This window comes from Mastomys coucha, unplaced genomic scaffold (assembly GCF_008632895.1).
Source record: "Mastomys coucha isolate ucsf_1 unplaced genomic scaffold, UCSF_Mcou_1 pScaffold22, whole genome shotgun sequence".
In the NCBI taxonomy this organism is placed as follows: domain Eukaryota; kingdom Metazoa; phylum Chordata; class Mammalia; order Rodentia; family Muridae; genus Mastomys; species Mastomys coucha.
In genome coordinates this window covers 218526200-218541540 of record NW_022196905.1, presented here as the reverse complement: position 1 = coordinate 218541540, position 15341 = coordinate 218526200, and the positions used below count along the sequence as shown (strand labels likewise).

At 40.6% G+C, this 15341-nt stretch overlaps 1 protein-coding gene across 1 annotated transcript in view; it reads left to right on the top strand.

Moving 5' to 3' along the window:
* Hhip (hedgehog interacting protein) overlaps positions 1-15341 on the top strand; it is an 87729-nt gene that overhangs the window by 54317 nt on the left and 18071 nt on the right. The window contains exons 5-9 of the mRNA XM_031340430.1: positions 6958-7109; positions 7632-7805; positions 8465-8608; positions 12782-12903; positions 14970-15093. Of these exons, the coding sequence (XP_031196290.1) occupies positions 6958-7109; positions 7632-7805; positions 8465-8608; positions 12782-12903; positions 14970-15093 (716 nt within the window). The remainder of the gene's footprint in view (positions 1-6957; positions 7110-7631; positions 7806-8464; positions 8609-12781; positions 12904-14969; positions 15094-15341) is intronic.

The following is a 15341-nucleotide window of genomic DNA, read 5'->3' as shown; positions in this document are numbered from 1 at the left end:
CTACCTATCTCTCTTCCTATCTATCTATCTTCCTATCTATCTATCTATCTATCTATCTATCTATCTATCTATCTATCTTCCTATCTATCTATCTATCTGTCTATCTATCTATCTATCTATCTATCTATCTATCTATCTATCTATCTCTCTTCCTATCTATCTATCTATCTATCTATCTATCTATCTTCCTATCTATCTATATATCTTCCTATCTATCTATCTGTCTATCTATCTATCTATCTATCTATCTATCTATCCATCTATATCTGTCTATCTATCTATCTATCTATCTATCTATCTATCTATCTATCTCGCTTCCTATCTGTCTATCTATCTGTCTGTCTATCTATCTATCTATCTATCTATCTATCTATCTATCTATCTTCCTATCTATCTATCTATCTATCTATCTATCTATCTATCTATCTACCTATCTCTCTTCCTATCTGTCTATCTATCTATCTATCTATCTATCTATCTATCTATCTATCTATCTATCTATGGCTGTAGCTCTAGCTCTAGCTTATGCCCCTACTCTGGTGGCCTTCTGCTCTCCCAAAAACCCTTACACTAGATCTGTTGCATGACATAATTTCTCAGCAGCACACCTTGGCACAGCCACTAAAGGTACCCTACCCTCTCTGCATTTTATCCTATCATTTTCTATGCTGGCAGCTAAATTAACAGGTGTGCAATGACAGGCTTTCCTTCTGTGCCTTCTGGTGACCGTGTAGATAAGCTTCACCACCAGAGGCTATGGCCAAAAGAATCAAGTTTTAAATGATTAAGATCCTATTTTTAAAGGCAGATTAAACAATTCTTGTGATTTGTCCCTGACCAAAATATGTCCTGAGGAAAGCACAAAGGAATTAAGAGTGCTAACCTACACACAGATGGGGAGTCTGTCCTGGGTTATCCTGCAGGCTCATAGTACTCACAAATTTCTGAAAGCAGAAAGCAGGGCTAGGAGGACTGGATTGGTGTGATTCGAGGATTCAGCCTGCTATTGCTGTCTTTAAAGATGGAAGGGGAAACACATGGACTAAGGAATGTAAGAGGCTGCTAAAATTGGAAACGGTTTAAAAAAAAAATTATCCCCTGGAGATTCCAGTAAAGAAGGCAGCTTTGCTGACATTTATTGTAACCCTCGAGGCCCACGTGGAATCTTAATGTACAGACCAAGATCATAAACATGTCTGCTTCCAGCCATGAGCTCTGGAAAGATATAATCTGGTATTGTGTTTGGAATGACAACTTAAAACAAAACAAAACAAAATAAAACAAAAAACCTACTTTTATTTTCTCATTTCTGGATAATCGAAAGTTCTAGACTCCCAGAAAGCAAAGGTTTGTACAAGAAGCAGCCATATTGGCTGCCAAGTCTTCTAGACCTCTTTTCTCTCTCATTCTGTGTACCAGCAAAACTCAGACAAGGGGTGACAGCTGAGAGAGGAAATGAGAAAGTCAGCCTGACCGAACAGATGTGTGCCTTGACAGACATGTGACTTAGAAACGATTAGAGATACCACTATCCTATTCTGCTCTTAAGTCTCAGAGATTCCTTTGGGATTAAGCCAACAACTGTTTTACCTGAGGCTGCCCTCCTACCTGTGCCCTGGTGTCACATAAGAGAATGGGCTTACTGTCTGTAGAAACTTGCCTAATTCTTCGAGTAATTTGGCTGCTAGGAAGCTAATGTTTTCCGTTTCATTACTAAGTCTTGGAGTGACTAAATCTGTGTACCTGAGAAAACTCAGATATTCACACAAATAAACCTTTGGTGAAAAGATAGCCCAAATATTTACCTCCTCTTTGAAGTCCTGTTGTTTGGAAATGTCCATTTCTAATGATGAGGTATTGCTTAACCACTCAAAAATAGCAGCATCTTAGAGTGTGGGGGAGGGGGATAAAACCCCTAAAACTCACAAGGGAGTCTGCTCCTGGAGCACCTGGTGGACTTTCCTCCCTGCCAAGCAAATCTGATACCTAGTACGTACTCAATAAACATCTGCTCAACTAATGTTAGTGTTTCATTGTCAAGGCAGCAATAATTTGATTGTAGGACTATTTATGCTTCTTCATTGCTGAGTACCACAGGGTCGTGTTATAGGTGGTGAGGTCAGGCAATAAAAGTAAGGCATATATGCTCGGGATCCCTTTTTCTGGTTTTGGTTTTTGTTTGGAAGTAAATAGCCCATGCTGATCTCAAATTCATTGTGTAACAGACAGCTGGCCTTGAATTCCTGATACTTCTGCCTCCACCCTGCAAGTGCTGGGGATACAGGCATATGCAACCACACTTGTCTATAGTAGCCTTTTTGAAAATCTAGATTAAAATGCCCATGGGGAAGGCACAATCACCTGCTTCAAAGATACCCTAGTCACTAATCCATAGATGCTGAGATGACATTAGACAGCAAAGGTTGCAGCAGAAGGAAGTCTGCACATGAAGTCAGTTAGACGGGGACAAGAACACTAAGGAAAACTGCAAACATGAGTAGTGGTGCTTCTAGGCTTCCGATCCCATGCTGCCCCTTTCTAAACTACTCAAGTCACCATTCCACATAGGAGGAACAAATGAAAGAGAAATAAAAACTCAGAATAAGTTAAGTTTAACCCATATTGAAAGTAGAGGGAGGGGGTCGGTGAGGTGGCTCAACAGATAGGAGCACTTGCTGCTTTTGCACAAGGCCTGGACTTTGTCCTCAGCACCCACAACTCATGGACATCCCTAGCCTGGTTCCTGGGGCTTTAATACATTCTTCTGACCCTCTGAGGGGCACTAGGAATGCACATGATGCACCTACAGACATACATGCAGACAACACACTCGTAAACGTAAAGGTAAATGCATCTAAAATTTTTAAAAGAAAAGATAAAGAGAACGTTTTCTTTAGAAAGTATCAGAGTAAAAGGCAAATACCTCAAGTTTTCCCTTAAAGAGAAAAAAAAATTGTATTTTCTCTTATAATCATCTTATGGCTACTTCTCTTTCTCAAATGGACATTTCTTTCTTATACAAAGAAGAATATTCTTTCACAATTGGCTAGAACTTTGATCTGGTCAATGGGGTAGAGATTATCCCAGCGTTGCAAGGGAATATCTGGTCCATTAAAGCCTTCAGGACCTTTGAGGGGGTGTTGCTCTCATATTCTGTGATGTGAACCCTGTGAGGCTGCTCCCACGAGCTGAATGTCAGTTAGTTGACTTTCTATTGAAAGGTCCTGGAGAAGCTTTCCTGACTGTCTTCCTCTGAAACACGGGTCAATCTCAAGATTCCAAACGGTTGAAAAACACTGTTTTCGGATCATTCAACCATCCTCTTTTGAGTATCCCGTGTGGTTGGTGTGGAGCTGTCCAGCTACTGTGGTATTGGGAGGGCTGAGCAAATGAAGGGAAGGCAGCATGCTAGCTTGAGATGCCAACCTTCACCCCTAACACACAATCGTGATCTTACTTAAAGAAACATGAGGGGTTTATTTTTGCAAGACTTTCTTTCCTCTCTCCCTTTATTTTTTAGCTTGACTGGAAACCTCTCAAGCATGAGCTTTGCAGAGGAAAATTGTTCTACAATGTCAGAAGTGCCCCACCCCTGTTAGCTTCTAGTCTGAGTCTCATGATTCTGTGTGCATAGTTACTTGAAGCCCAACTTGCACACGAAGTATTCAGTAGCTAATCATGAAGCCCAAATGAGAGAAAAAAAAATCACTGCCATTCACATAGGTAATGATAAATGCTTTGGACACTGGCTAACATTTTTTAAAGCATTGTCTTAGATGTCATACTTTTTCTGAATGGCACCACTCTCTGGACTATGAGTCAGTTGCCCTCCATCCGCCACTCAGTGAGTGTGTTTATATCCTATTAGCCAGGTCAGCTCAGCTCACTGTGAACCATTCCTTCTCCTCCGGTGCTCCTAGGATCAGTTTCTACTTCGAGGCACTTCTGGATGGAGCTCATGATTTCTGGTCCCATGAGATCAGGACCATCATGAAAGGAGTTAGGAGGGAAGCCTGTGAATTTGACATAAGGACTGGTTGATTCTTTCTGCTGACCCTCTAAAACTGACTTAGCAGAGTTTGCAACAAGGGTGTGGGGAGAAAGGCAGTTCTGGAACTTGGGGAGAACAGAATAAGGCTGTGAACACAGATGGCCAGAGCTTGGGTGAAAAAGGATGTAGGATCAGAGGAAGAAAGAACAGAAGCCTTAAGGAGGCTGTCCTCAACTATCCCCAATGCGGGAACAGTGTCCAGTTAATGTGTAAATCAGGAGCAACGTTAGGGGACCTGAGGCCTTAAATATCTGATAGTATTATTGTAATAAGGCTCCTGACTTAGGTATGAAATTGCTCTTCCATGCCAGTCAGCATGCTTCTTCATGTAGACCTTGAAAAATGAGCTAGACATCAAAGGCAAGTTTTTCATTTGCTCATAACTTATTTCAATTAAGTAGACAATATCACTATGAAAGCTACTTCAGGTGAACCACCTGTCACTGATATTTTTCACTGAAAATATTTTTTTTTAGCCTCTTGGTTCTGTAGGAGAGTTAACAGACCTTCCTAATCTCTGAGCCTCAGCTGGTTATTAGAGATAGCCATGATAATTATATAACACATGAAAATTTTCTCACCTATATAGTTAGGAAAGAATTTCATTGGAAATGATCTAAATAGTCAAGTTTCCAAATCAATGAAAACACATTTACACCCAGAAGTTGATGTGAAAAGAGCAGATCCTATATCCTAAATTAATCAAACATCAATCATGTAACTTGAAAAAAATTGGAATTCTTGACTTTTTAAAAATACGTTATCTATTTCATTCAAAATGCACTTGTTCTCTGAATTTGGCACTTTAGTAAATGTCTGTTATGTTCCTGGTCTCATCAGTGTGAACTATGTGCTTCTAACATGAACAAATGTCCACTCCTGTTTGTAGATGTGTCTCCAGCTCAGTTCCATTTGGCCACCTCCGATATGTTCATTCTACATCTCTAATTCCTGAAAGCAACCAGCACCATTCTGAGCCATGTTGCACTCCTCCTTGGGCTGTATTTCTGACTATTTGATTAGGGACTAAGTGCTTTCAGCTTATGGCTTTCTACAGTGACCACAGCCATTGGTGAAGTGCACCTGCAGAACTTAACTTGTCCCACAGGGTCAGAGAGGAGTATACTGGGGAGGAGAATTAATCATGGTCAGAATTCTACCTGTGGGCCTCCTCATACAATCTGTCAATGTGGTTGAAATGTGCAGACACTGTACATTCAAATCTTGGCTACACATCTCAGCCTCTGATGTCCCCTAAGACAGCCGAATGATATTTATCTCCAGTGATGAGAACAGTAAAACACCAGCATTGAGTCTGTATTAAAACCATTATCACAAAATAATCCACACGACGGAGAGGCTCACTCATAAACCATAGTCATTAGCAACTGACTCTAATGATTAAAGTTAAAATCAGGCATATGGCGATGTGTGAAAAGGTTAACGCTTGGATAAATGATTCAGTAGGTTCTGGACATTTCAAGCCAGTATATAATTAATGCACCTCTCAGAGTCTGAATATTTCTACTTTGGATGCTATGTAGCTAAACAAATATATCTCGGAGCCATGAAACAAATCAAGCAAGTTTTATTGAAATGAACTCTTATTCCTAAAACTTTATGTTCTCAGACTGATGTAGCACCTAAGTTGCACCCAGTGTTGTTCGGTGCTGCTGGCAAATGCTGTATAATGGGACTGAACATGACAGTTGACCGTTACTGACCATGGTCTTCAATGAAGTTTTGGCTTTGTAGGGTTTTCCCCCATTTAACACATCAGAAGTTAGTTTCTCACTGTATTTTTCCAAAGCAGATGTGAAGTTATAAGTATAAGTAAAGGTTAAAGGTTGTAGAACTCAGTGTCTAACACAGGGTGTAACTGCTGTGGGTGACTCACCAGACTGCAAAGAAAAATGCTCACTCATTTCCTAGAACATGGAATTTAAGTTTCTGATCTAGATAATTTCAGCCGCTTTGATTCCAAGATAGACGTTCCTAGACGACTTGTGGGACAAAGAAAATGCTAGGACCATATTGAATTTCCACAAGCTGAATTAGCAGAAAATGAAGATAAAGTATCTTTCTATTTCAGAACATGATGATATTTTAATTGCTTTAGCATTTGGCATGTCTAACATATACAGTCTTTGACGTTCATATAATAACAAGAGAGTTGCTTGAGATTTTTCTTTTCTATCTTAGCATCCTTTCCTTCTTAGTGTTTCTCCTAACCCCATTCTGGTCCTGGCCTTTCAATCTCCCCCCAGCGCTTCATGCTTCTACTCTCTGCAGAGTTAAGGATGCATGTAAAAACTGCCTCCTCTCTGCATCGATGGGCCAGAGCTGCTGTTACCTAGCAATGATGTACAGACCACCATCGTTGTGACAACTGATGTTGATGCCTGCGGGTGAAATGAAGGTTTATACATTACACAAGCAATTTAACTGCTTTCTAAACATATTGCCAAGACGGTGGGAGCTGGCAGCGCACACTAGGTTTTAGGTTTTGGGGTGAGCTGGATTAGAAGTAACTGTTGATTGTGAACCGTTTTTATTTGTCTCCTATGCACGACAAGCAACCTTGTAACCTGGTAAAGAATTTCTCACAGCGCTTAAACTGTTCTCCCCAGTTCCCAAGATTACATGCACAAATCACTTAATTAAAGTGGCATAAGGGTCTCATGCATAGATAACTGCACAGGACAATTGTCCTGTTCTAACCTTTGAAGAGTACCACATAGAGAAATGTTTTATAATCCTTTTCTGTGCACTAGGCAGAGGAAAAAAGAAAAGAGGTTGGGCAAAGATTACCCAGAAGAAAGAAACTCTTTTCGGGGTTCCAGTTGAAACACAATAAAGAACATAATTAACTTCACGATTCTTTTGTGTTTTCCATCTGACTGCAGGGAGGAGACGAAAGGGGCCTGCTAAGTCTGGCATTCCACCCCAATTACAAGAAAAATGGAAAGCTGTATGTGTCTTATACTACCAACCAGGAGCGGTGGGCTATGGGGCCTCACGACCACATTCTTAGGGTTGTGGAATACACAGTATCCAGGTATCACTAACTAATGTACATGGAAGCTTGTGTGTCCTCTTCTCTTCTTCATCTCTTTACAGACTGTTTATAAACTATTGCCATACATTAGTAGTATTTAGAGCAAGAGCAGAATCATCCCATGACCTAAAACATGGTGTGTGCATCTGTCTCTTTCTCTCTTGTCTCTCTTTCTCTGTCTCTGTCTCTCTGTGTGTGCCTCTCTCTTTCTCTCTGTTTCTGTGTGTGTGCATCTGTTTCTCTCTCTCTCTCTCTCTCTCTCTCTCTCTCTCTCTCTGTGTGTGTGTGTGTGTGTGTGTGTGTGTTTAAAAGAAATTGAATAAAATAATGTCTTTGATATTTTTTTCTCAATTATTTCAAATTTCAATGATGTTCCTAAAACATAGAGATTAATGGGGTTTTTCATGTCATTCTGATTAGTTCTATTTCAGATGTGGTTGTCTGTCTATTCACCTCTTCCTTTCCAGTGGATTCACATTGTACCTGCAAAATCATGGTGTTTTCCCCACTTCCATCATGCAGGAAAAATCCCCATCAAGTTGATGTGAGAACAGCTAGGGTGTTTCTGGAAGTTGCCGAGCTCCACCGAAAGCATCTTGGGGGACAGCTGCTCTTTGGTCCCGATGGCTTTTTGTACATCATCCTTGGGGATGGTATGATCACATTGGATGACATGGAAGAGATGGATGGGTTAAGGTAACAGACTGCTCACCAGCATGGAACTTTTTGACACTAATATGATTTCAATGCCAGGACATGAGGTCTGAACCAACAACTGGGAATTATGTCTGATGACTGAACATTATTTTGTGCTGAAGCTTGTCCTAAAAGAAATATTGCTACAAATGCTGCCTTGCCACACAAGCACTGTGTATCTCTTCCTCTGGGCCCAGCTGTTCCCCCACTGGCATCCATCCATGCTGCTGTCCCACCCTCTGTCTAATGAACTGATGACTTGGGGAACATAAAACACATAGACTGGCAAAGACAAAAGAGGACAGATTAACCTCTCTCTTTCTTTCTCTCTCTTCCCTCTCTCTCCTCTCTGTCTCTGTGTCTTTCTCTTTCTCTGTCTCTCTGTCTCTGTCTCTGTCTCTCTCTCTCCCCCCCCACACACACACATACACACAAACATATAGCAAGCAGCATACTTTGCCACATCTTTGTCCACCCCACATCTTATATCCAAACTTTTCCTGGTCTCACTTCTTGCCACGTGAAATTTGGAAATCAAGAAATTTTGAGTCAAATTGAAGGGATGTTTTTTTTTTCTCCTTAGAGCACCCTTGCCCCATGTGTGCAGCTGAGACAAACAACCTGAGTGTAAAGTACTCACTCCCCTTCCAATCTCTCAGTGATTTCACAGGCTCGGTGCTGAGGCTGGATGTGGACACCAACATGTGCAATGTGCCTTATTCCATACCACGGAGTAACCCCCACTTCAACAGCACCAATCAGCCCCCAGAAGTATTTGCCCACGGCCTCCATGATCCAGGCAGGTGAGGACATCTGCCTATCTCATCCCTGATTTCAAAACAGGACAGAATTTGAGATCTAGGAAGAAAAGTAAGATATTCAGCCACCAAGTACCAAAGAGTAGTATCCCTTTCTACTTCTAAAATCATAGCAGCCACTAACTAAACAAGTACTTAGCCCATTTTCTATCGTTCATGAGTGAAGAAGGTCAAAGAAGATTAGACAAGGGAAAACTCAAGTTCACAGAGAAAACTTCAGAGACTCCTATTAGATAGCCTTTGGCTTTCTTTCTTTAAATCCCTCTAAATTTTATTTCCTTTGTTGACTTGGTCTGCTTTAAGCTATTTCAAGAGGATACCACACACAGGTGATTTATAAACAATAGATGGGTTTCGGCTGACAGTTCTGGATGCTGGGCAGTCAGAGGCCATGATATTGGCACCTACTCAGCACCTGCTGAGAGCTTTCTCAATTCCTCATCTCATGGTGGAAGGTGAGAGCAAGGGAGAAAGAGGACGACAGAAAAATTGCCAAACTCATCCCCTGATGTGGAACTCACTCCTACAATAACCAACTGCTCTCCCAATCATAGTATGACTCCATTGCTGATCTCCCAATCGTAGAATGACTCCATTGCTGAAGGCAGTGTTCTCAACACAATCCACAAGGAGGGCCCATCTGCACAGCCGACTGCAGTGGGCATCAAGGTTCCAGGATGTGAGCATGGCTGGGTACATTCAGACAATACCACATATGCTAAATAGGAGCCATAACAAGTGTGTTCTAAGGTCTCTGTCAGGATCATATTAGACTCCACAGAAAGAGGACAAAGAATGGTACTTCACACTTCACACCTGGGCAGTCCTTACTGCCATCCCTAACCTTAATACAAGATGATGTAGTGTTCATTTCCAAGGAGTTGAGGCAAATGTTAATGTCATTCACGCCTCAGAAACTTACAAATTCTAAAGGAATTCATGTCTACTGTTTTCTGCTTACTCTATAAGAAGCCATAAAGAACAGAAAACTAAGGAGTCTATAGAGTGAAAGATTTCAGGCACACTTTAAAAATTCTAGGAACTTTAACAGAAATTCTCTGATGAAAACCACGTCCAGTCTGGTCTATCATTCAGACTGAGGGTATGTGGCCACATTCATTCATTTATTAGCTTAGTTATTATTGCTATTTAATGTTTATTGAGTGTTCACTATGTGCAAGGTGAATATTTCTCAAACTTTTTATTTTTATAATCCCTCGTGCCCTTCATCTTTGCTCCATCAAAGCCCAAGTCCACAGTTCATTTCCTTTTTGGCATCTCCACAGATCTTAAAATCTGTTCAGCAGGGAATACTTAAGGTGGGATCAGGATGTGGAGGAAACTGTCACATTCCATTTCTATAGCTCAGAGCGCACAGACACCACAAAGCAGCACTTTGAAGTGAAGCGGCCTGAGTCACCACCCTCCCACCGGAGCGTTCTTGCAACCTTCCTGGGGGTCCAAGCTTCAGTGCAAAAACACAGGATGAGGCCCTTTCCAGACCCTACTCATGGCAAGCTGCCTGTGCCGTGGAGCCCTGCCTCCTCTGGCAACCGAGGGCTAAAGAAAATTTCTGTCTGCGTTCTGCTTCCTTCCCAGAGAATCTCAGGCAGAAAAAGACTTGATGACGAGAAAAGGAACTAAAACCATTATTGGCCACAAATAAAGCTGACTGTCGTTAAGCACCTTGTCTTATGGTACTAAACTAGGTGCTACTGTTCTTGGTAGTACTGTATGATAGCTGCCCATCCCATATAGCACCTTTTAAATTTTTATTTGTGTGTGTGGTGTGCATGCATCTCCATACTTACATATGTAGAGGGTATGGTAAAGGAGGAGGTCAGATGTCCTCTCTATATTATCCAGCTTCCTCTTTTCCTTTATTTCTTAAGACAGATATCTCACTGAATCTGAAGCCAGATATTTGAGTGAGGGTGATTGGGCAGAACGCTCTGTTCTATCTATTACCCCCCTTAACAGACCACAATACTGGGTTACAGGCTTGTGTCATGCCTGACTTTCATGAGGATGATGGGGAATCAGACTCAGTCCCTCCTATTTGCCCAAGAAGTACCCTAACCATGGACCCATCTTCCAGCCCACCATCTTTTTTAGTTTCAAGACTAATTAATAGGTTCACAGTGAATGTGACCAATGACCGTAAGTTACAAAGATTAGTGGTTCAAGCCCAACATGCTCATTAACATAGTCCTCCCCCCACCTCCACTTACTACCATCCCCAGTAGAATGATTTTTTTTTTTCAGTGAGCAACTAATGAGACAGCATCGCACATCTTCATCTTCAGTAGTCCCTGACTGGCATCAGCAGCCACCCTTGGTGGTATACATTCTATGTCGCTTTTAGACAAATGGACAGCAAATGGACAGCGACAGTTGTGCATTACCTTAGCCTCAGCTGATCAGTTTCACTATCTGGCTCCCTTTGCACACAAGAAGCTGAGAGTCAGAAGATGACATGGCACTCACAGCCTCCAGCAACTCACGCTGGGAAGAGATGACCTTTTCTTCAACATGCACTGCTTCTTGTTGAAAATAAGTCAAACCTCTCTTTTTGTCGTAGATTCTCTATCTTGAAAAAAAAAAGGTAGTATAAGGATTCCTCTCACCCAGTGGGGACTAAAGTTGCTCATTAAGTCACGACATGGCTGTGTCTCCAGCCCTGCCAGACACTGTATTCAAGGAGTCACTGTCAGAAAGGACAGTGGAGGCCCTGTTGCTGTAGAACTGTCCCATCTCCTGCTTCTTCATCATGACTGGGCTCTTTGGACCACTCAGTTGTTGTTTTGTTTTCTTTTTTCTTTTTTTTTTTTTTTGTAGTAATTGCTAAGTGACTCTTTGTCTCTGAAGCCCCTACTCTCAATTTTTTAATGTTTTTAATTTATTTTATAGCCCAGTGATTTGGTTTATAAGTAGTTAATGTATTTTGTTGGCGCAAAAAGCAATGCTCAATGGAATGCTTTTTGCCTCCAGGGGACATTTGACAATGTGTAGGAACATTTTTGGATTTCACAACTGGGATGAGGGCCTAAGAATAGGGTAACACTGCTGTCAGCTGATGGACCAAGGCCAGGGAGATTGCCAGGAACCCCATAATTCACAGAATGGTACCCTTCACCCCTACAACAAGACTACATGGTCCCAAAATATCAAGAACACTGTTTTTTGTTTGAATTTTTGTTTGGTTGGTTGATTGGGTTATGTTGTTGTTGTTGTTACGTTTTTGAGGAGTCCAGACATTTCACTAGGTTTCATTCTTCCTTCAATCCCAACCTCTTCTTCACTTAAACATGCAGGGAATATTGTAGCCTCTTAGGCCTAGACTAGGTAACAGAAAAATAGTGATCCTTGACCCTTGTGGATCCTTCACCCTTGTGTGCTTAGAACCACAGGGACATTCTGATCTCCAGATTAGGTATGGAGAAAGTGAGGACAAGGCAGAGGTGATAGACCTCCATGCATACATATGGCAGCTGTGTCTCTGTTCCTGGACTGGATAAAGCGGGGACTTTTAGAACTAACGACTGGTGAGATGTCTCAGTGAGGAAAGGCACTGGCCACAGAACCTCAACATCTTAGTTCAATGCCAGGAACAAAGAGAAAGAAGAAAACTGACTTACATAAATTATCCTCTGAGCTTCATACAGTATACTATGACAGGTGCGTGCGTGCACACACACACACACACACACACACACACAAACACACACACATACAAGATAGAGGTATGTAACTTTTTAAAGTAAATCTTCCATGTACGAAACACAGCACTAGTTCTAAGACTAATAAATTAACATACACTATGTGGCACAGATGAGTGGATGGTAGCATTGATTCATATATCCAAACTCTGCCAATGTGTTATGCATGAGGTCATCCTTACGAATAGGCTAACAAAGGTTCTTATGATAGTGAGAACATTCATTAGAAGAAAGATAGCCAGAAGAATTAAGAAACACACTCCCGAGGTCATTAGCTTCAATAGAGTAAACAAACTTGTCAGGATGTTTCCTTCAGTGGTTTCAAGAATATCCAAACTAAATTGCTCATAGGATCCCTGCCAGCCCACAAAGCCTTCCTTTCGTTGTCAGGAAGAGACCCTGGGAGGAATTAATGAGTATCTGCCTCTTTATTATGCAGATGTGCCGTGGATCGACATCCCACTGATATAAACATCAATTTAACAATACTTTGCTCAGATTCCAATGGGAAAAACAGATCATCGGCCAGAATCCTACAGATAATAAAAGGACGAGACTATGGTGAGTGAAGCATACGTGGCTGCTTTTGCTTTAGGTAAAGATTGGTTTTGGTATATTAATTAGAGAAAAACAGTTTGCATAATGAGCATTGAGAAAGCATAAAAACATTGGCCTGGCAAAGGCCAGTGAGTAAATGGCTCCATTTTTAAAGGTTCAAGGACTGCTCTACGCCCTGAGGGTTTCTCTGCTTAATTACCTTTCCCATGGATTGAATGGGTCTCTGTAGGTTCAAATAGTTTAATAGTCTCAAAAGTCAGTGGCTGTATTTTGCTCATCTAAGAGCCAAGGTGAAGAATTTCTCTTTATTCACTATGATACAGGATAACTGTCTTAACATTTTACATACAGAAAAATAAGCCTTAAAGGTAAGAAACTGCTGGACATTCAACATGAAAGTCTCAGCAATTAGGAAAATAGTGCTTCTAATAAAAATAATTTTAAAGTGGATCTCTTTTAGAGAAAACAACGTAATTGACTTGTAAAAACAAGTCATGGGAATAAAATGTTTAAACATTATTTTTAATAACATGATTACTGGAGTATTTACAGAGAACTTAAAAACAAAAAGTTGGATAATGAAGTCCAAAACACTCAGCATTTTTCAAAGCTGTAGTACATACTCTCTTTTGAAGACCACAACATATGAAGCATTATTATAAATTAGGGAAGCACAGTAGATTGAGATTATTAAATTGACTGCTCCTTCTATTGACTCATTCAACGGGGCTATTTATTCTAGTACTAGGAATGAGGCTGCTGTGTTAATTCATGTGGTATTTGTTATTTTACTTGCTTTTTTCCCAACTCTCTCTCTCTCTCTCTCTCTCTCTCTCTCTCTCTCTCTCTCTCTCTCTCTCTCTCTCTCCCTCTCTTCCCCCTCTCTCTCCTGTATGTATGTGTGTATGTATATATACCTTCTAAAAGCCAAACCAAAGAATAACATGGTTTGGACAAAAAGTCAAGCAAACTGCTAACTAATTCAATGGATTTTCATGATATCTGGAGAATTAATTAAATTCTACTTATCAAATGAACTTCCAGAGAAAACCATTTAGAGTATTAACAGACTTATGTTTATGTATTTTGAAACACATCCAAAGTTCACACAGCTCCCCCTGTGAAGACATTCAGAGACCAGCTGTAGGTGATGGTCTCTGTTATAGGCCACATTGTACAGAGGGGACCGCTGAGGTAAAGAAAGGTCAGCTATCACAGGGATCTGGATAGTAAAGGATGGTTTTTAACTGGAACAGCCCGACTCTAGTATTCGTGACTTTAGTCACTTAGTTACATCTTCTGTCCTGGTGCTGGGTATAAAACTTGTCTTCTCAAAGCTTTATCATAATCACGTGGGAAGGACGAGGTCTTCAAAATAACTACGCTTCTACAAAGGTTCTCACCTAAGGGACCGCCAATGAATTGTGACTTATTGGACATTAAATGCATGAGAAGTAACCGTCAGGTGAATTTGCCACATGTAGCTCAAAGGAAGGCCTGGAGCAGGCATTGCTATCCTTGCAGATCTATAGGCAAAACCATTAAGATGCCTCAAGTGAAGGTACGTCTCACTCAGGAGACGGTACTTTAAGAACACAGTAAATGAAAGACTTCTTATGTGCTATGCTTTTATTTCCATTAAAGTGTGAACCTTTAAAACTTTTAAAACATTTTATATGATTTGACAGGTCTGGTTTGATTTACTAAATGTAAGCAGAACCATTTTTTAATGGACATTTATTGTTCAAGACTCAAGTTTTAAAGTATTTTGGTTCTACAGTAAATAACAATGATTTCAAAATATTTGGATTTGGATTGTGTTGGAAGCTTGGTGTACTCTGACAGTTAAAACAGCAAGGTCCTGGTGAGCAGTTTCATTTCATTTAAGCTTATGTTTCGATGCCATTTAAAGAGTTTCATTATTTTCATCAGTATGTCTGAAAAGGATCAATGTCTCGCCTTATGAAACACTATATAGAATTAAGTTATTATAATATGTATTACTTTGTCTGTATCACTTTTACTTCTGGAAATGTTTCATCTGCTCTAATAGTAATTTTTTTTTCCAGAAAGTGAGCCATCTCTTCTAGAATTCAAGCCATTCAGTAATGGCCCTTTGGTTGGTGGATTTGTTTACAGAGGCTGTCAGTCTGAAAGATTGTACGGAAGCTATGTGTTCGGAGATCGCAATGGGTATGTTTTCTAATGCCATGGGTCTATAAACCAAATGACATGTCTATTGTTTGGCACACTACCAAAAGTGATCCAAGTGTCTATCCCCAGAGTCAGACATTGAAGAGGTGCTTCCAAAAGGATTCTTTTCAACAAGGATAATGTATAAAGGCTCTCAAGTCCTCTGAGGGATTTTCCATTTATTTTGACTTTTCCCATTATCCTCACCCTAATTCCCAAACTTGTTTTAAAGAAATTGCAAAAGCTGG